The 22,238-nt window shown below is 34.1% G+C and overlaps 1 protein-coding gene and 1 long non-coding RNA gene across 6 annotated transcripts; both read left to right on the top strand.

Annotated features, from left to right (window-relative positions):
• The first annotated feature begins 433 nt into the window (after positions 1-433).
• LOC116010465 lies at positions 434-1,461 on the top strand. Its single transcript, XR_004096924.1, has 2 exons — positions 434-508; positions 1,224-1,461. It is a non-coding gene; the product is annotated as an uncharacterized LOC116010465 (long non-coding RNA).
• A 2,714-nt stretch (positions 1,462-4,175) lies between these two features.
• On the top strand, positions 4,176-21,116 carry LOC116010464 (histone-lysine N-methyltransferase SUVR4). Of its 5 annotated transcripts, none has more exons than XM_031249888.1 (11): positions 4,176-4,423; positions 8,190-8,338; positions 9,530-9,656; positions 12,075-12,294; positions 12,720-12,954; positions 14,145-15,172; positions 15,355-15,617; positions 15,717-15,783; positions 15,891-15,941; positions 16,132-16,225; positions 20,903-21,116. In XM_031249888.1, exons 4-11 carry the CDS (start codon positions 12,112-12,114, stop codon positions 20,950-20,952), a joined length of 1,971 nt encoding a protein of 656 aa, XP_031105748.1. In that variant the 5' UTR covers positions 4,176-4,423; positions 8,190-8,338; positions 9,530-9,656; positions 12,075-12,111; the 3' UTR covers positions 20,953-21,116. The 5 variants fall into 5 exon arrangements, with proteins under 5 accessions (XP_031105748.1, XP_031105746.1, XP_031105745.1 ...); XM_031249886.1 differs by having other exon boundaries at positions 8,184-8,338; positions 12,080-12,294; XM_031249885.1 differs by having other exon boundaries at positions 8,184-8,338.
• The last annotated feature ends 1,122 nt before the right edge of the window (positions 21,117-22,238 follow it).

Genomic DNA, 22,238 nt, shown 5'->3' with positions numbered 1-22,238 from the left:
TAAAATTTTCATTAAATGTATACCAGAAATAATAATATTGGTCTGCATAAACGCTATGTTAAAAATTGTTAGTTTTTTTTTTTTTTTTGGAGTTTGAAGTTTGTATTAAAAAAAAAATTCATCACATCATATCAATTTAAATAGACTATAATCCAATTGCATGTATATTTGATTATATTTGATATTGTGATAATAAATTAGTGTAATCCAAAAGATGTTACACTTTAAGGTCATGTTAATTTATATAGAGTATAATTCAAGATTCGTTGTATATTTGATTATATTGTGTGCTATATATAAATAAATAAATAAATAAATAAATAAATAAATATATATATATATATATTCTCTCTCTTCCTTAATCACTCGCTGGTGTGGTTCTCATTGATACGCACTATTGATACGCACTTGGAGGCGTAGTAGCCACTCTCCTTCCTCGTAGATGGTGGTCGTTGGGGTCGCCTGACGGGGCAAAAGACAGGGACCATCGGTATAGGTGTCTACCAAGGTGTGTTTTCTCTCGATTTGTCATTTTTTGTTGTTCTCATATTCGGATTTTGTCTCTTGAGTGTGTGCATTGAGTAAGTTCCTTGTCTTGCCGGTTGGTACGCTAGCTTTGGGGCACGGGGTGGTCGGGTGTTGTCTCAATTTTGGGTGTGACGGGCAGGTTAGGGTTTTGGGGCTGATGGGTTTGTTCAAATTTTGAGATTTTAGGCAGTTTAGGGTTTTTTTGTTTCGTTCGGAGGTTGGGGTTGATGGAGTTTGTGTCAATTTTGGTTACTTTTGGGATTAAAGTTGATGAATGATGTCTTGTGAACTTACAATGTCACTTGTGTTCGTCTGTATCAACTAATGTATGTTATCCACTGATTTGCATTTCTGGAGGAGCTTGTTTGAGATGATGATGGTCAGATTAATTAGGTCACAAGAACCGATCATCTCCTTAACATTCTTTACATATTAATGCATGCATCCAAAAGTAATGAATTAAATTGGAATATATGTATGGTAAGTCTTTGAGAAAGCTTGTGGAAAGAGGAAGAGTAATTAAAAAGATGATGGAGCATATTCTATAAAGATTAGAAAAAGAACACTAATCTGATTTGCGAAGAATTTGGTTTGTCATGTGTGTACATCTTTCTTCAGTTTGAAATGCTCTGTTACTTACTTCAACTTTGGTTTTGCTCTGTCTGAAATTCCAAACATATTACTCCATCTTCTAGGGATTGGAATTGAAACTGAAAAGAACATAATCTTTTTGGATCGTGGTTAGTTATATAACCCAGTGATGCCAGAAGGTTGGAATGTGAAGATATAATGAAGTTCTCTTTTTTTCTTCTTTACTGTTTGTCAAACTAGATTAGTTTTATGAGTTTGTAGTTTCTGTGTGCATTGGCAACAATAAGTGTGTGCAATGGTACTTGGTTTTTTTCTTTAAATTTATTTTACAGCTTGCCTCAACTTATTTGTATTATTAATATGAATTCGTTTAGATTTTTGTAGTAAGATGTGTGTAATGATATTTGTTGTTGTGTGTTTATTTTTTTTCTTGTGTCAAAGTAGATTAATTTTATATTTGTAGTTTATGTGTGCATTGGCCTATGTAAGTGTGTGCAATGCTACTTGGTTTTTCTTTTTAAATTTATTTTCAGCTTGCATAAACTTATTTGTATTGTTAAATATGAATTCGTTCAGATTTTTGTGGTGAGATGTGTGTAATGATATTTGTTGTTGTGTGTCTTTTTTTTTTTTTTTCTTGTGTCAAAGTAGATTAGTTTTACGAATTTGTAGTTTCTGTGTGCATTGGCCTATGTAAGTGTGTGCAATGCTACTTGCTTTTTCTTTTTAAATTTATTTTTCAACTTGCATCAACTTATTTGTATTGTTACATATGAATTCGTTCAGATTTTTGTGGTAAGATGTGTGCAATGATATTCGTTCAGATCTGGTCGCCTTCCATGGCAGAAGGTGACCATTGGTCACCTTTCCCCCGCCTTCCCAGGAGGAAGGCGACCAAACTAGTTGTCTTCCACCAGAGGAAGGCGACCAGATCTGGTTGCCTTGGTGGAAGGCGACACTGTGTCGCCTTCCGCTGGAGTCCGGTGACCGTCGCCGGATTTTGCAGCCGGAACTAAAATGATTTGTTATTACTACAGGTCATTTACTACAGGTCATTTACCAGTTATTGAGTTTAATTGACATGTTAAAGATTTTAATTGACTCTTTTAAATGTTTATGTGCTTAATTGACTTTTGGTGTAAAGTTTAGGGACCTTTTTTTTTTTTTTTGGTAAAAGGATAATATATTAATAACGAAAAGAACGGGAGGCAGCAAAGCCCCGAAAGTCATACAGCAAAGCCAATTTAACTTTATCAGGGAGGGAGTTAAAAGATGAAAATAAAGTGGCAGATGTGCAAGGATAAAAGGACCTTTTTTTTTTGGTAAAAGGATAATATATAAATAAAGTTTAGGGACCTATTTGACTTTTTTCCCTTTTATTTACATAAGTGTATTGTTTTTATTTATTTCACTATTATTAAATTATTTTTGATTTTAAATATTTAAAATATAAAATGAGTTATTATTATTATTATTATTATTATTATTCCATAAGTCCAAATCCCTACCCTATATATATATATATAGGGTCGTGTTCAGGTGTGGCCGCGCCCTTATGTGCGGCCGTGCGGTTTACACCACTCAATGTTACGAAATACACCACTCAATAACATTGAGTGGTGTAAACCGCACGGCCGCACGTAAGGGCGCGGCCACACCTGAACACGACCCTATATATATATATATAGGGTCGTGTTCAGGTGTGGCCGCGCCCTTATGGGCGGCCGTGCGGTTTACACCACTCAATGTTATTGAGTCGTGTATTTCGTAACATTGAGCGGTGTGAACCGCACGGCCGCACGTAAGGGCGCGGCCACACCTGAACACGACCCTATATATATATATATATATATATATATCCAACCAGTTGTTATGTTGTGGACCTGAGTTCACCTTGCAAGGTGGACCTAGGTCCAAAACAATGTCATTTTGCTTCAAAGCGATGTCGTTTGAATTTAAAAAATTACTTACTTCCTTGACGCCAATTTGACGTTTGTCTTCAGAATTAGTTCCTCTATATTCATAATTTTGAACTTTATATTCACAATTTTTGAATCCTATATATATTCACAATTTTGAACTCTATATTCACAATTTTAGAACTCAATATACAAAATTACAGAACTCAATATTTACAATTGTAGAACTCTTTATTCACAATTTTTGAACTCTATATTCATTATTTTTTAACTCTATATTCACAATTACATAACTCTATATTTACAATTTCATAACTCCATATTAACATTTACAGAACTCTATATTCAATAGTATAACACAATTTTTGAACTCTATATTCACACACAAAAAAAATATCATTGGTTGAGCAAACGGTGCCACTAACGGCACCGTTACGTTATTACAAACACGCATTTTTGACATGGGCCCACCTTGCAAAGTGGACTCAGGTCCATAGATAATTTGTCATATATATCTTCCTGATAGCGTAAATGTAAACGGGGTCTACGATTACGCTACGGATACGTGTGTTACGGGTGGTGAGGAATGTCGTTCGGTCGGTCAGACGGTCGGTCTACCGGTCAACGACTGAGCGGTTCGAAGCTATATCGCTCTACGGGTGACGAACAGTAATAAAGAGTAAGCAGGAGAGACAATCGGCAAATCACAAGTGTATTAGTGTAGTACTGATGAGTCCTTCCCCCTCTTTCCAGTGAGGGGAATGACCCCTATTTATACAAAGTGGATTCACTATGCACATGGTGTCTGATATGCAAGTGGAGGGCATATGGGCTGTCACTCCGCAAAATGCGCATCGGTTTGCTCGAAGTGGTTGAGTTACTCGAGGTGATGAAAACACGGATCCCTTGTTCCCGAAAAGTTGTCGGTCGTCACATCAAGCAACTGTTGCGCTCGTGAGCCTCCAATCCACAAGGTGTGTTGCTTCCGATCATGCGGCCGACGGACCGGGTGACCGTCGACGGACCGTTTGGGTGACCGGACAGGTTGGGTGACCGACGGACAGGTGATTTACGGACCGACTAATACATGAAAACATGTGCATATTTACCCATCACTTCCTTTGTAGCGATAGCGTCCATCCACAATCCTCAACCCGTGTATGTCAAATAATTCACAAGTCAAAAATTTTACCCAATAGATATCTTCCTTTTTAGCAATAGCGATTAGCGAAGAAGATAAGGAAGACCATGATGGCAGGAAGATGATAAAGAAGACAACGATGATGAAGAAGATGAATAAGACAGCGATGGTGATCAAGATGAAGAAGACGATGATAGCGAAGAAGACGACATGGCTAGGTTAACTCGTTTCTTTACTCGATCACGTATGTAGTCCAATCCTTCGTTGTTGTTGTTGTTGGTTTTTTTTTTTTTTTTTTTAATTGTGAATGAAAAATCTAGGTTTGTTGTGTGTTATGAGTTTTGAGGACAAGGATGAACATGGGAGAACTTGAGGGATAATCGATTAGAAACGTTGCTCCATTTGTTTATTTGTAAAATGCAAATCTAGAAATGGTGAAGCATCGAAGAGATTAGGGATTAGGGATTAGGGATTAGAGATTACAAGGCTAAAATGGTCATTTTATAAATATAGTCAATTGTTTTTACTGATTTCACAATTTAATCAACTTGTTGGCTAGTCAGTATTGGGCAGCCACTACCCGATGTGTGTACTGGGTAAATATTGTCCTGTGCCACTAGCCAACAAATGACCATAAGGAGGTAAACTAGCCTAGGTTACTCATAGTCGACCGAATCAAACCAAGAAAGTTGGAATTCGAACTCGTGACTTTGTGATTATAAGTTCGTATCTTTAGCCATCTTGGTTGGGGTTACTCACAAAGGTGTATACTTTGATTTATAAGAATTCTCGCAGCCACTATCTGAATGTGCTCTTGGTGAAGTTCACTTTGTGACCCTAGTCAACAAAGGATCACAATGGTAAACAAACCAAGGTTATCCATAACTAATCAGCTCAAAATAAGAAAGTCTTTTACAACTCATCAGCTCAAAATAAGAAAGTCTTTTACAACTCTCATAGGGAGTTAAACTTAGAACTTTGTGGTAATTATAAGCTAACTATCCAATTACAGTGATTGGGTTGCACCCCACTTGCACCCACAAAGGTCTTAATAACTGATGAGTGTTGGCAAGTAAATGAAGCGTTAAAATTCAATGAAAGTAAAATAAAATAAAATCATAAATTGAGTCTAAAATAACGGATTTGAACAATCTTATTACTATTTTCTTTTGAGTGGATAACTTTTTTGTGCAAAAATCAAAGAGGGAGACAAAAATGTGAATGTCATGTCCTCTACAAATTTGCATGATTTTGGTTATCTCTCTTTTTATTTTTATTTTTATTTTTATTTTTATTTTTACTTTTGTAGTTTATCGCTTAGGTGTTTTTAGGAAGAGAAAAATAACGATAAAATTACCGTGTATTAAAAGAGTGTATGTACCACACTTTCACGATTAGGATGGTAAATAATTTTAGCCGAGACATCACCAACTCACCATCTAGGTTAGGGAAAGCTGCTACCAATATCACCTGACGATTCATGCATTCTCTTCCTCTCTCTACCGGCGGCCACTCTTCGCGGTCATCCTTAGGTAGGAAGACGGCGACCTCCCCATCCTCAGGCCATCAATTTTCCGGCGATCTCGATCTTCATCTCTCCCGGGCGAAATGTCTGCACAACAAGCCCCCACCATGCTCCTGGAAATCAAGGTGATTTCCGCCAATGACCTCCCGCCCTTGGCCAGATTGTTGCGCACATACGTCGTGGCTTGCTTAGATCACGACGATCGATCGCACACGGCGGTGGACCGGGAAGGCGGCACAAACCCTACCTGGAATCATAAGTTCTCGTTTTACGTGGACGATAGGTTTCTCAATTCCAAATCATCGGAGATTAAATTCGAGATCTATAACGTTGCGTGGCTGCGTGATCTTCCTATGGGAACAACTAGCCTCGTGATCAGCACCATTTCCCCTCCCCTCTCCCCCAGAAACCCAACCGTTCGCCACTTCGCGCTTCGGATTCGCCGTCCTTCGGGGCATTTACAAGGGATTCTCAACGTCGGCGTCCAATTGAAAGACAACCTTCTCATCCATCCCCCGGAATCGACGATCGGCTGTCAAAATCCGGCGGCCGTGCTCGAATCCAACGCCGATAAAGTTCCCCTAACAGTGGAACTGCAGAATTATAACGGCACCGATGAATTTGGGGAACACCAAAATATGCCAAAAGAATGTAAATTAAGCGAAACGGCGTCGTTCCTAGAAAGCATAACGACAGCGTATGAGGACAAAAGCCTCTTGTCTTGCGTGACGGAACAAAGTAATACGACGAGACTCAGGTCGGCTAGAAGCTCTGGAATGCATCGCGTGACGTCATCAGAGACTGCCGTCGTGGATTTCTGGGGGGGAGATAATGTAGAAGACGATAACTGCCTCGCCGGGAACTCTATATTTGAGAGTTGGATCAGGGCGGCGGCCGGGGATGAAAGCAGGGAGGGAGAAACAAAAAACATGAAAAAGGAAAGTATTCCGGCGACGGGAAAGGATAAGGCGGGTAGCCGGCGGGGAGGTAGGAAGCATTGTTTGCACAGAAGATGTGAATCCGAAGGAGGGCGGCCGAGATCGATCTCGTTCTCCGCCAAACTTAAGCTCATCTGTGGGATCAGTTTTATGGACAGGAAGAATAGATCGTCCAGGAGGCATTCCAAGAAGGTGGCTGACGACTGTACGTGTGGATGATCATACGGCGGCGCTTCTTTCCCGGCGGCCATTTCAGTTCAGTGGCCTAACCAGCTTTCATTATCATCCTCTGCTCAATAACATCATTTAATACTTCCTTCTATCATTTAAAAGATAAAATTTCTTTATAATGTGAAGGTTTGATACAATATTTTAATATAAAGATTTTTTGGAACATTATTCATTAATTTTTTAATTCAATTAAGTTGATAAAACATTTAGTTTCATATAACATATATCTCCCTATCACTTAAAAAAGATAATTGTATTTGTCCCGCTAGGGTTGCTAATCGCTAATTGAGTAGAAGAAGGTGATGAGAATTTAGTCATGTAGGTGGGATCTTCTTAGTGCAATTTACCTTCCTAGCTAATTTATGAATAACTATACAAGCTTATATGGTTGGCATTGGGAAAAATTGTTTTGCATGAGAGATGCATCTCGAATATTTAATATTTATCTTTTTTTTTTATTGATCAATAATAAGTATTATATTTTTACTAATATGCTTTTTAAAAGAATAAGTAAATTTTTTTCATAACAATATAATATTTGTTAACTCATAAGATATGTCTCATATAAGTTTTTGAACGATTTATATGACTAATTCACCTCACCTTGTTTTGCAGCTTGACAATATTTTTAAAATGATAAACACCATTTTCCAATTCAGAGTACAATAATGCATGTTAGTGGAAGCAGTAAAATCAAAGTAACTGTATTTTTGAAATTTTTATTTTTATTTTTTATAAATATATTTATTAATGAATCTTTGCGGGATATATTTCATTAAATGTGATTATTTAGGTGTTAATTTGCACTTATGTCGCACGGAAATTCCACCGAAATTAAGTTTTCATTTTTTGAAAATGTTTCATTCCCATAATTCAAGGGAATTCGCTTTTAGAATGTATGAATATTTTGCCTACAATAAAATAATAATAATAAAAACCTAGCAAATTAAAAATCTGTAATATACACACTCAACCCTATATTCAACAGTATAACAAATTTTTGAACTCTATATTCACACAAAAATATATCATTGGTTGAGGAAACGGTGCCACTAACGGCACCGTTATTCCAAACACGCATTTTTGACGTGGGTCCACCCACTAACGGCACCGTTATTCCAATCGCGCATTTTTAATTTGATATGGGTCCACCTTTCAAGGTGGACCTAGGTCCATAGATAATTTGCCATATATATCATCTTTCTTTGCAGCGATACCCAAGTCCATAGATAATTTGCCATATATATCGTCTTTCTTTGCAGCGATACCCAGGTTCATAGATAATTTGCCATATATATCTTCCTTTGTAGCAATAGCGATTAGCGAAGAAGATAAGGAAGACGATGATGGCAAGAAGATGATCAAGAAGACAACGATGATGAAGAAGATGAATAAGACAACAGTGGTGATCAAGATGAAGAAAATGATGACATTGCTAGGTTAACTCGTTTCTTTACTCGATCAGGTATGTAGTTCGATCCTTTTCGTTGTTGTTGTTATTGTTTTTTTTTTTTTTTTGTTTTTTTTTTTAAAAATTGTGAATGAAAAATCTAGGTTCGTTGTGTGTTATGAGTTTTGAGGACAAGGATGCACATGAAAAATCTTGAGGGGTAATCGATTAGAAACGTTGCTCCATTTGTTTATCTGAAAAATGCAAATCTAGAAATGGTGAAGTATCAAAGAGATTAGGGATTAGACATTACAATGCTAAGATTAGGGATTAGAGATTACAAGGCTAAAATGATCATTTTATAAATATAATCAAATCAGCTTATATGAAACGCTACTCACTTCAGTGCTCATGTTTTGACTAATTGACTCAATCAACAATTTACAAGACACTTAAAATCAACTTGTTGGCTGGTCAGTAGTGGGCAGCCACTATCCAATAGTGTGTACTTAGTAAATATCGTCCTGTGACACTAGCCATCAAAGGACCATGAAAAATTGTTTTGCATGAGAGATGCATCTCGAATATTTAATATTTATCTTCTTTTTTTTCTATTGATCAATAATAAGTATCATATTTTTACTAATATATTTTTTAAAAGAATAAATAAATTTCTTAAAATGATAAACACCATTTTCCAATTCAGAGTACAATAATGCATGTTAGTGGAAATAGTAAAATCAAAGTAACTGTATTTTTGAAATTTTTATTTTTTTTATAAATGTATTTATTAATGAATCTTTGCGGGATATATTTCATTAAATGTGATTATTTAGGTGTTAATTGGCACTTATGTTGCACGGAATTCCACCGAAATTAAGTTTTCGTTTTTTGAAAATGTTTCATTACCATAATTCAAGTAAATTCATCTCGCAAAGTGCCAATTAACACCTATAAATGTTTTTGCCCCTATATTGCACGGGAATTCCGTCGAGATTATCGGCATTTGTAGGTAATCAACCAATTTTTTGGTTTGAATGCACGAAAATCAAAAGTTGATGGATGTAATTGATAATTTTTAAAGTTCATGAGCCTAATTGAATATTTTTGTCTAAAAAAAACTAACCAATTAAAAATCTTTAATAATACATACTCAACCCTAACCCTAACACTCATATTCTCTACCGTTCTCGCACCTCTCACTCTCTTTGTGTCCGTGTCCGTGTCCGTTTCTCACCCATCTCACCATATCTCTCTGTTTTGTAGCATCCGGCTCTCTGCCATCAGCATTTTTGACTCAAATTCTCCGCGTCTCGACATTTTCGACGGCTCCGGAATCTGGCCTCCTCTCGTTTTCAAAGAACCGCGAGCGATCATTTCTACTTCTCACCAGGTATAAAATCCCGCTTTCCTATATATATATATATATTTCCTTATATATGTGTAAATTGCTTCTTAAATTGACCTTTTTTATATAATTAATTATAAACACCATTTTCCAATTCAGCGTACAATAATAGGTGTTAGTGAGTGGAAGCATTAAAATCAAAGTAATTGTTATTTTTGAAATTTTTGTAATTTATATCTTTTATTTTTTTTTATATTTTATTGTTATTGTTATTGTTATTGTTATTATTATTATTATTATTATTATTATTATTATTATTACAACTTAAGCCTACAATTCATACCCCGTGTATGTCAAATAATTCACAAGTCCAAATTCCTACCCAATATATATCTTCCTTTGTAGCGATAGCGCCCATCCACAATTCACAACCCGTGTATGTCAAATATTTCACAAATCTAAATTCCTACCCAATAAATATCTTCCTTTGTAGACCGAGATTGTGTTTTCGTATTTTCAAAATGTTTCATTCCCAAAATTGAAGGAAATTTGATTTTGCCCCTATATTGCACGGGAATTCCGTCGAGATTATCGACATTTGTAGGTAATCAACCAATTTTTTTTTTGTTTGAATGCACGAAAATCAAAAGTTGAAGGGTTTAATACTTTTTAAGTTTTTTTTTTTTTTTTTTTTTTGCAAACAATACTTTTTAAAGTTCATGAGCCTAATTGAATATTTTTGCCTTAAAAAAAAAAACTAACCAATTAAAAAATTTTAATAATACACACTCAACCCTAACCCTAACACTCATCTTCTCTACCGTTCTCGCACATCTCACTCTCTTTGTGTCTGTGTCCGCTTATCACCCAACTCACCATATCTCTTTGTTTCTTAGCATCCGACTTTCTGCCATCGATGTTTTTGGCTCAAATTCTTCGCATCTCGATTAAATAAGGGGGAGGGGATTTTTTTTTGTTTTTTTTTTGTTTTTTTTTTATTTTTTTTTTACTGCAAATATAATTTTTTTAAGTGGGGCTCATTAAATAAGATGAAACAAGGAAGAGAGTCTCGTAGGCACACTTGAAACGCTTCGCACGTGAACAAGCACGTTTTTATTTTTACTTTTTCATGTCATGTTTTTTTTTTCCTCCACCTTCTCTTTCTTACATGTATATAACAAAAACCAACCCGAAAACCTCACTAATGATGTTGCTGTTAGGTTCTTTGTGAACTTATCTCCTTATGGGCCCAAAATAGGCTCATAATTAATATATAATTTAACGAACTCGAAAAACTTAAGGTATCAAAAAAAAAATCATAAACACTTTATGAATTTTATAAATTAAAATTTTTGAGTAGGAATATGAAAAATTAAATCAAAATCAAAACCTGAAAGTCATACTTCAATCATCGACTCATCATTTTTTTTAATGCAAATATGATTTTTAAATGGAACTCATCAAATAAGATGAAACAAGAAAGAGAGTCTTGTAGGCACACTTAAAGCACACGTGTTGCACACGTGAACGAACATATTAAGTTCTTTGTGAACTTATCTCCTTATGGGTCCAAAACAGGCTCATGATTAATATATAATTTAACTAAGTCGAAAAACTTAAGTTATAAAAAAAAATCATAAACACTTTTTAGATTTTATCAATTAAATCTTTTGAGTAACAATATGAAAAATTAAATAAGAATCAAAACCTAAAAGTCATACTTCAGTCTTCAACTCATCGTTTTTTGAAGCTTTCATTCAAGAGTCACACTTCCCTCGTTCGTCCATGGCGCATAGATCATAGCGTGAGTGATTGAAATACACTCCCCTCGTCTCTGGTTGTGTGCAGCCTCGGTGCCACCACCATCGCCACTCCGATTCCTATTTAACCAAAACGAGCGTACCGTATCGCTCTTTCTGCATTCATTCTCACCACAAATACAGCGCATATATGTATACGCAGACGTATATACGTGAATAGTGGACTCTCTCAGGCATCGGCGCCGGACTTCCCGATTTCATGTTCACGCCGATAAAGACTCTTCGGTGATTCATACGCAATCTCTTTTCCTAAATTGCTAAAAACTTAGATAGGACTTGCTTTCCCTGATCGTGATTAAGCCTCTGTTTTGTATTTGTGCTTGAATTGTTTGCGCGCATTCTCACAAAAGGTTTGTTTCGGTGATATTTATGTTTTTATTTTAATCATTGATCATCGTTCATCCCGGTTACAAGGGAGTATAATTTCAGTCTTTCTTGCTGAGCAAGCAATACCTGTAAGTTACAAAATTGCTGCAGCTGAATGCTTAAGTGTAGCAGAAATGTCTGATCATATATTTGGATTTTTTGGTGACTGATTATTGTTTCTTTTATTTCTTATCAAAGTTGAAATAAGATAGGCAGTGCAGATTGGAGCTTAATCTTGGTTCAAATAAGTGAAATTTTTTGTTTGTTTATGCACTAGTGCAGATTAAGGTTAGCTGGAACAATTTGGATCAATCATGCCGGTTGATCCAAAGGTTGCAGGTGCCTTCGAGGCAATGAGGAGCTTGGGCATTGAACCAGACAAGGTTAAACCAGTACTGAGGAAGCTGCTAAAATTGTATAACAAAAAATGGGAATTTATTGAGGAGGATAACTATCGTACTCTTGCAGATGCAATATTTGAGGCTGATGATGAAAAGGTTCACTTGTTAGTTTATTTAATTTAATTTCGTTGTCCATGGAGGTCTTCATCTTATTCTTGCTTTAGGTTATTTCTAGTCCTCTGAAAATCAGTGTGTGAAGACTTTAGCTGAAGTAGCTGCTTGCTTCAAGCTAGCTAGCCAATCAACCAATCATAAAAATGATATCTTAGGGTATATTTTTTTATTTTGCCTATCATAAATTAGAGTTTGAATTTTTGAACATACAACTATTGTAATGATGAGAGTTTTTAATGGGCAGAGGGAATACATTTTACTCTTTAAAACAAGCAGAGTGTGCTGTATGGAATAAATAGTATTTTGGTCTTCCATTGTCTTTACCATTTTATAGTTCTAGAATTATAAAAATAGTTTCTTTAGGATTACAATGATCTAATCTGATACATCACTTCTTGAATGGCTAGCCTACTGCCAATGAACCTTCTTGTAAGAAACAAAAACGGGGCCATGCTTCATCTATGGAAAATGGCAATAATAATTTAAATCTTGGAGAGGGTGAACTTCGAGAAACGGGTGAATCAAAGCCAGAGACTGAATGTGGTTATCAAGCTATGGACAGAAGAAAGAATCCTATTTTAATAGAACAATCTGATCAAGTCTTACCAAATATCACCTCTCCTGCTTCAAATGCTTCTCCAGGTAGGGATACATGTTTAATGATTATTAAATGGCTGTCTATTACTCTATTAGTAGTCATAATGACACAGCTAGGGTGCTGATCATTGGCACAAAAACAGTGACTACATCATATGATCATCAAATCATATGTTCAGATCAGTGTGTCTCTTATATAAGCTTCATTGTAGGCTAAATGAATGCTTCCTGTTTTATCATGAAACACTTATGTGCATGACTTGTTGAAAATTGAAAGTCACTTGTGGTGTATTTGTAGCATTATCGTGTTTCCTTCTTTTGCCTACATCTTTTTTTTTTTTTCACCCTTACATTACAAATTTTAGTGTTAGTACAAGATTTTTATTTTTACTCTATAGACACTGGTCCTAAAGTAACCTTTGAATTGTCTTGGATTTTAGCACAATCAGCATTGATACATTGATACACTAGGTAAAACAATAAAAAAATCAGCTTCTGCATGGGTTTTGAGAAGTTTTGGCCATTCACATGATCTTCAATTTAGATAATGCTCTTTTTGTTAGAATCATACTCCATAGTTCTGCTGTATAATATTATAGTAGCCATAAATAATATTCCCACCCTCCCAAAAAGTTTAAATAGTTTTGCTTCCCTATAGTCAACACAATATAAAGTTAGTATACAAACTTAAGTCAGACGTTAGTAAAATTGACCACCAAAATAGTAAAATTTAAAGTGGGACAGAGGGAGTACTGTTTTGAACCTAAAATACTAATAGAACCATTTGGTAGGCATCATTTTTTAATGTAAGAAACTTCTGAAATTCTTATGGATTATAGTTTTTAAGGTCTAGGTCGCTCTTGGTGACTGTAATGAGGAATTTTACTTCCTCTGACTGAAATAAGATAGAAAAATGCTGCATTATTCAGCTGAATTATTCCTTTGTTTCTCTTTGATAGTAATAATGAGAGCTTCTATTCTAGGTTTCTAGGACTATGAACGAATGTTACTTATTTATTTATTTCCATCTTTTTTCTTTCTTAATGTAATGGAGAGTGCAGATCTAGATATCAAGCTTCATAGTTTCTTTGTTTAAGAAAATATTATATTTGAATCCATGTCTATTTCATGTTCAGTTTTTCTATTATAATGTCTGTGTACCAAAGAATATTCTATTATTATGTTTTATCAGAATGATGATATATGTGTCATTTTTCATGTGTTGTTTCTTTCAGCTCTTCCAAACTCGGCAGATAATTTTCCCAACAAGCCCATTCCTGCATCCCAGTGCCCTAAGAATATGAATATCAAACAAGAAGGTTCATCGTTTGATTACAGCACCAACTTGCAAAGTATTTTCGATATTGTTTCATCTTCTTGTGGAACGGTAAAACTTGCTCTAATACATGATGGTGTGTCTGCACAATCCAACAATTGCTGTTCAATCATCAATGCTGCTCTAAAATTAGTGGATGACAATTGCTTGATGTCTTATAAAATTGCGGGATTCCAGTTTTCTCTAAAGAATTCAATGAAAGAAGTATGTGAAAGATACTTGGAAGTGGTTAATGCGCCTACTGAACCTACTGAGGGATCTCTTGAGAAAAAAAACACTGCCAGTTGTCTGCAGAATAACTTGTGTTCAAATGGGGAACCTCTCAGAGTGGATCACTCGGAGAGAAATTCAATGAGAAAAGGTTTAAGATCTGCATCTTCTTCACGTTGTTTAGTTGCGCAAGAGCAACCTGTAAACCGTGATAAGAAAAAACCTTTAAAGATCTGTGACATAACAAATGGTACTGAGGAAATGCGTATTTCATTGCTGGATGAAATTGGCAATGGACGACGACCTAAATTTTCTTACATTAGAGAAAATACTATATATCAAAGTGCATATGTACAGTTTTCACTGGCTCGTATTGCAGATGATGATTGTTGTTCAAAGTGTAAGGGGGATTGCCTTTCATCCTCAGTACCTTGTGCATGTGCCCGTGAAACTGGAGGAGAATTTGCTTATACATCAGAAGGGCTTCTCAGAGAAGAATTTCTTCGAGATAGTATTTCTATGTATCAAGAACCTCTGAAGCATTACCACTTCTATTGTGAAGATTGCCCCTTAGAGAGAGCTAAGAATATTCATAGGCCAGAAAAATGCAAGGGCCACTTAGTAAGGAAGTTCATCAAAGAATGCTGGAGAAAATGTGGCTGCAAGATGAGTTGTGGAAACCGTGTTGTACAGCGAGGAATAACACGGAAATTGCAGGTCAGTGTTTGGTAAACAAAATTCTGTACTTCATTCTTGAATTGAAGTTTCTTCACTGCCAAATTCTTTGATGCAAACAATCTGATTTTGACCTTGGATTGGTTGCTTTTCACAAGGGTCTTCATTCTTGAATGTTAATGACAACATTTTAAGTTATTGTTTTTTTTTCTTCTCAATCTAAGGTGTTCATGACGGCTGATGGTAAAGGCTGGGGTGTTCGGACACTTGAGGAGTTGCCAAAAGGTGCATTTGTGTGTGAGTATGTCGGGGAGATATTAACCAACATTGAGTTGTATGAGCGGAATAAACGAAGAGGTGGCGAAAAGCACACATACCCTGTCCTATTAGATGCAGATTGGAGTTCTGAAGGAGTTCTGAAGGATGAAGATGCACTTTGCTTGGATGCAACATACTATGGAAATGTTGCGAGGTTTATCAATCATAGGTACTCCTTACATTACTTTCTCTTCATTCATGTAGCTATATGGAAACGTGAGATTTTGCTCTTACAACGTGTATTGGTTTTTGCTTGGTTGAATTTTAGGTGCTCTGATGGGAATTTGATCGAGATACCAGTTCAGATTGAAACTCCTGACCATCATTATTACCATGTATGATTTACCATCTCGAAAGTGTTCCGTCCCAACTATACAGTTATATTTTATATATTATACGCTCAATAGAAAAAATCTAAAATCCATATTTTGTGCCTTTGCAGATTGCATTTTTCACCAATCGAAAAGTGAATGCTTTTGAAGAGCTAACATGGGTGAGTTGCTTCTCTATTAGTATTTATAATTGATTCACCATTTTCCGAAAATGTTCAATTTGAAGTTTTAAACGAAAAAAAAAACTGATGGATTTCAGAGCAATTTTTCAGTTAGCTCTCTTTGATTCCTGAGATAAATTACTCTGCAGAATAATAAATTTTTATACCTTCTTTTGCAATTCTATCCCAGGATTATGGTATTGACTTTTACGATATTAACCATCCCATCAAAGCGTTTAAATGCTCCTGCGGAAGTCCTGGCTGTAGGGATCGAAAAGGAAAAGGTATTATCTTAACAATCATCCCAGAGACTAAGAATCAAACTTTGTCGTTCATCCGACCATATCTAATACTTGAATAAAGAGTAAAAAAAATAATGGTGGCTTTTTGACTTTAAAAAAAAAATTGCTCTTTGCAATACTATACCGTATATTTGGATTTTTGATTTGGTTTAGTGTGTCACTATGATTTATTATTTCACTTTTTTACTTCTTACGTTTTAATATTTATTACTTTGAGTTAAGATTTAGTGTAATTTTTTTAATTTAAGTTTTAGGGTCTGTATAGATTGCACTCTATACTATTAAAAATTTGATTTTATAGAGTTATATTACACTTTTACATTTGAAAAAAAAAATCAGAATATCATCTATGTTACTATGTTAGATCTTTCTTGATTGCAATGATTGATTCTTAATGTTCTCTTAGGCTATCCCATTAGTCATTTTTATTAGTTTTTTTTTGGAATAGTAAAATGTGAGTGATGAGTTTTTACAAATGTTAGTGAGTGATTTTTTATTTTTTTTGGGTATTTTTCTTCTGCAAATTTGAAGGTTTTGGCAGGCAAGTGAGGGGTCCACTGTGGGAAGAGAACTGCGCCTCACGTGCATGAGACGCAGTTCTCGCCCCCAGGCCCTGGGTGCCTAAATATATATATATTATTTTTTTTCAATTTTGTTTTCTGTTTTTTTCCCTTTTCTTTTTTTTTTCTCCACTCTCATTTTCTCTTTCCTAATCACATATACAAAAACTTCTCAAAAATCACACTGAAATCTCCACTATTGAGGAAGGCTTTAAGAACATGTCCTTAGGTGGGTGTCCTCATGTGTGTGTATATATATATAAACACGTATTGGAATGAAAACAAATCCTTAGGAAAAAACTAAGAACCAATCTCAACTTTACATTTGAAAAAATCGGACGAATCAGATCATATTTTTTAAAAAATGTGGTGGCATATTCGTAATTATAATCAACTTTAGTATGCAAACTTAGAACACTAAAATCTCCACATTTCAAAAATTTTCAGGTTTGCCCAAGTAGTTGTTATAAAATGTCAAAATGTGAATCTAGTATTAACATATTGCACATTTAGTATTAAAAGATTGTACTTGCAAAAATGTGATAGTGCATAGCACTTAGGGTTTGGATTTTAGAGTTTATAATCGAGTTTTTTTTTTTTTTTATTTGGTTTAGGGGTTCACTTAGGGTCTAGGTTTACGGTTTAGATTTAAAATTTAGCCTTTTCATTGACTTTTTAATATTTATACAATTTTGCATATTTAGTTGTTACAGGATGCATATTTAAGTGTTTAAGTTTGCAAAGTGAAGTATGTATGTATGTATGTATGTATGTGTGTGTGTGTGTGTGTGTGTGTGTATGTGTATATATATATGTAGATTATAGATCAAATGTAAGGCTTCCCCAGGTGAAAAATAGGGTGACATCTTCACTATTGATTAAATCTATATCAACTTCTCAGAATGAGGGAAATTTGGAAAAACACGCAGAGCTTGTTTGGTAAATTTATGTAAGTTAATGTACGGAGTATTTTTTTTTTATTTTATTTTGAGTGCATAATTTCTCTTCTTCGAGTACACATTATCCATTTTTTCAGCGCACATTGTTCCTCTTTTCAGTGCATATCGTCTCTTCTTCCAATGCACATTGTCTCCCTAGCTTCTAGTGCACATTGTTCCTCCTTTCAGTGCATATTGTCTTTATTCCAATGCACATTGTCTCCCTAGCTTCCCGTGCACATTGTTCTCCCTTTCAATGTATATTGTCCCCTTCTATCCAAGAACCAATGTTAATCTTGGACACAATAACCAAACATTTATCAAATTTTAATTTCATTCAATTACATTAGAAATTGGTATTGTGATCCAATTCCAAATATTATTCTTTAATCATTCTAGATTATTGAAAGATATGCAATCCATATAACATATTCCCTATGCATATATATATGCAGTAAAGATTAAAGTGCACATTGTTCCTCCTTTTAGTGCACATTACGCCTTTTTTCAATGTACATTACTCCTTTTTTTAAGTGTACATTGACTTTTCTTCCAGTGCACATTGTCCATTATTTCAGTGCACTTTGTCTTTTCTTCCAGTGCACATTGTCCATTATTTCAGTGCACTATAAGCATCCCCAATGAGCCTTCTTGAGTAGCTCAGGATCCCTCATAAACACTATAGGCATACAACCCATCCATACAAAATAACTTTTACCTGAATAAGATAATTAAATTGAATTTTGGAATATGGTGGAATTCACAGTTAAATTGAATGAGAGAGAATGATCGCATAGAGAGATTGAAGGAGAATGAGTTGAGAATGATTCTGTAGAGATATTGAAGGAAATATGGCTTGAGAATGATTGCGCAAAGAGATTGAAGCTTAGATGTCTAGATCAACAGTTTAGATCTCATCTTATTTTTTATCTAGAAAGTTTTTTGCACCGTATCCTTAGCATGCTATATATATATATATGGTCTCGCTCCCAAGAGAAACTTATAACCATGCTCCAAGTGAGAACTTGTGGACTAATTTAGACCATCAATCTAGTAGATCTAATGGCAAAAAATAAAGAAAAAATGAAAAATAGATGTGATCATTTTCATAAATATTACAAATTTTCATAAATATTATTTGATTTCCTATCCATCAGACAGCCTGGATTTGTCCATAGGTTCACCTGAGGATGTGTTTTCATATGAACTGAATTTTGTGTGTGTATGTGTGTGTGTATATATGCTAATATTCAAGGGTCCAAATTGGAGAATTTAAAAAAAAAATACGGTGACATTGTTTTAATTTTGTGTAAGTAGGTTAATTTTTTTTTGCTTTTCAATGCACATTATTCTTTTTTCCAGTGCACATTGTTATGACATACAGTGCACATTGTTATGCCATACAGTGCATATTGTTATGACATACAGAACACATTGTTATGCCTTTCAGAGCACAATGTTGTGCCTTCGTAGTGAATATTGTTTGCCTTAGAGTGCACATTGTTCCTTCTTCCAGATCACATTGTTGTGCCTTACAGTGTACATTGTTGTGCCTTCCAGAATATTTTTTTTTTAAATTATAGATTGCGAACTTTTTTTTTAAAGATCAATTAATCTTGATCACTAAGTACTCATTTGAATTGAATATTGCTTGTTTGTTTATTATTTATGGTCGTTTATGATTTGTGTTGAAGATCCTATATTAAATTTAATTTTTCAATAATTTAATTGCTTGTTTGTTTATTATTTATGGTCGTTTATGATTTGTGTTGAAGATCCTATATTAAATTTAATTTTTCAATAATTTAATTGCTTGTTTGAATTGAATATTGCTCGTTTGCTTTTTGCCTTCTAATGCACATTGTTCATTCTTGAAGAGCACATTATTGTGCCTTACAATGCACATTGTTAAAGTTCGTAAGTAACGAATTTTTTTGATCCTGGGCTGAGATTCTTTCTCATTTCTCACCTGTGATTTTTTTTTTCACCCGAACATCTTTATATATATATATATGAGAAACTCCCCACATGATAAATAAGGACTAATATGGCCTTTGATCTTAGGTTCACCTACACCTATGGTCATAAGTTTTTTAAGATTTGTTGGATTATTTATCTTACATATATTTATGAATGAGTAAATTAGTAGTTTTGTATGCATTTAGAATCTTGAAGTATTATTTGTGAATGTTATACATGATTTTATGAGATATAGTTTTGTTATGAGTGTATTTTCTCGTAGGATTGTATTTTTGTTTGGATTGTATACTTTCAATTCTATACATGTGCACTTCATATTCTATCAGTATCTATTCTAGTATAGATTTTTGTGCATTTGGGGCTAAGGTATGCAGTATGTGTGCACTACCAATGTAGTGTTATGTTCATTTCAGGGTTGTTTGTGTATTTCTGTTTCATTGTTCACATTTAATCCAAGTATGTTGATTGTAGTTTGCAGTGAATTACGCATCATGTGTATTGATGGTTTGTTATTGTACATGCCGTTATTTATGTTAAGTCATTGTCAGTTGTTATTGTCTTTGGGTTCATATGTCTATGCTATTGTGTGCGCAATTATGTATTATGCTTTGTTTTAAAGGTGTGCACTCATGTTGGATTTGTTTGCGTTCAAATTGTGAACTTATTTATTAATGCACACAAATTTGTATACATATGCACACATTTGTTAGACATAACTCACATTTATCTTTGATGTAGAAAAATAGGCTTAATTCTGTGCTTACGTAGAAAGAAATAAATAAATAAAAAAAAGTGAAAAAAGATGATATATACGGATGTGCTTGTTTTTCTATCTAGAAAATTTGATTTATTTTGTTATTAACTTACCTATTTTGACCGAAGTTTAGAATTTTACTTAGATAGATTTGTCCATTATTGATTAGATTAATGAATTTACTGTGTTTGACTTTTTATTATAATCATTGTTCTCATGTTTTCATATGAAAAAATGATTCTTATAAGAACATCACCTTATATACAGGTGTGTAATCATACTATTAATTAAGACGGAACAATCTAATCTTAGTTGAGATCAACATATCTTTTCATATCTACACCATGCAATTGTTGCTTGTTGAAACTACTGAATATTGCTGTGTTACTTCCTTGCCATTCTGATATTTCCCTTTTGTTTTGAACAGGAATTTCATCGAAAAACTCGCAGTTTAAGCAACCTGCAAGCAGGGGATGATGATGACAGAATTGACATATTAGCTATTTTTATTGTTCCTGAAACTCCTCCAGCTGTTTTAGTTTTGATTCCAACATTCAAAGGAAATATTTTAGGCAAGTGGCTATGTACTTCCAATGTTCCATTACTGTCCTAGGAGAATCTTCATTCGATCCATTCACAAAGTTTATGATTCCGAATTATGGTTATAGAAAGTTTCAAGTTTTAAATACATTTTAATAAATTTCTGATAATAAATTGAAAAACTGATTAACAATAATAATGTTGCTGATAAGTCATCAACAGTATTACAGTAATCAATTAAAAAGAGAAATTGATAAATTGAGAAATATTTTTTCGTTTAGTGTAAATGATTGAGTATTGAGGCATTGTGCGGTGTGACCTATGTGCAATGCCCGTAAGTACTGTTGTCTCATCTTCCGTCAATAACCCAAGTATGGTAAATCTTAAAAAAATACAAATAAAGGCATTTTTTTATTTTACTTTTTTTTAAAGTCTCCATAGAAGTGGATAAATTTTGCTGTTTGTAAACTCTTTAATGGCCTATTTGGTTGAGTGTACTTTGGAGAGAATTATAATTCATGAATTTCCAAATTACATTAATTTCCAAATTACATTATTTGGTTGGAGGGAATTAAATTGCAATTCATGGGGGTACCTAATTCGGTGGAGAAGAGGAAAAATTTTGTTAGTATAAATATAATTTTGTCCCTTCTTCCATACCTTTTATCCTTATTTTTAAAAAAAATTGAAAGGGTTATTATTATTATTAGTATTAGTATTATCATTCTTTTTTTAAAAGAATTATTATTATTTTGAAAGAATTATTATTATTACTACATCTATCATAGGACATTTTAGTCATTTTTTGCTTCTTACCTTTTAATTCCCTATACTCTTATTTCTGCATACCAAACACTGTTATTTCAATTCCTACTTTATTCATTGTATTACAATTCTACCGAATTACAATTATTTTTCCCTCGTCCCAACCAAACGTCATGTAAAATTTCAATTTTTTTAATTAAGAAATACAGACATTCTATAAATTGGAAAGTGACTTTTTGAGCAATTTGTCCAAAAAGGATCCCACAACGATGGATTCAATAAAACGAAAACCTACTTGCTTGTTATGGGCCCAAGAGGGAGGTGCCACCATCACAACTAACTTTTATATGAGTAGAATTACCTAATATACACATTATTATATTACTAATTATTATCCCATAAACTATTATCTACGCAGTTGTATATATCATAAATAAAATATATATTTTAATATAAAA

This window comes from Ipomoea triloba, chromosome 2 (assembly GCF_003576645.1).
Source record: "Ipomoea triloba cultivar NCNSP0323 chromosome 2, ASM357664v1".
In the NCBI taxonomy this organism is placed as follows: Eukaryota; Viridiplantae; Streptophyta; class Magnoliopsida; order Solanales; family Convolvulaceae; genus Ipomoea; species Ipomoea triloba.
This window is presented reverse-complemented; position numbering and strand designations above follow the sequence as displayed.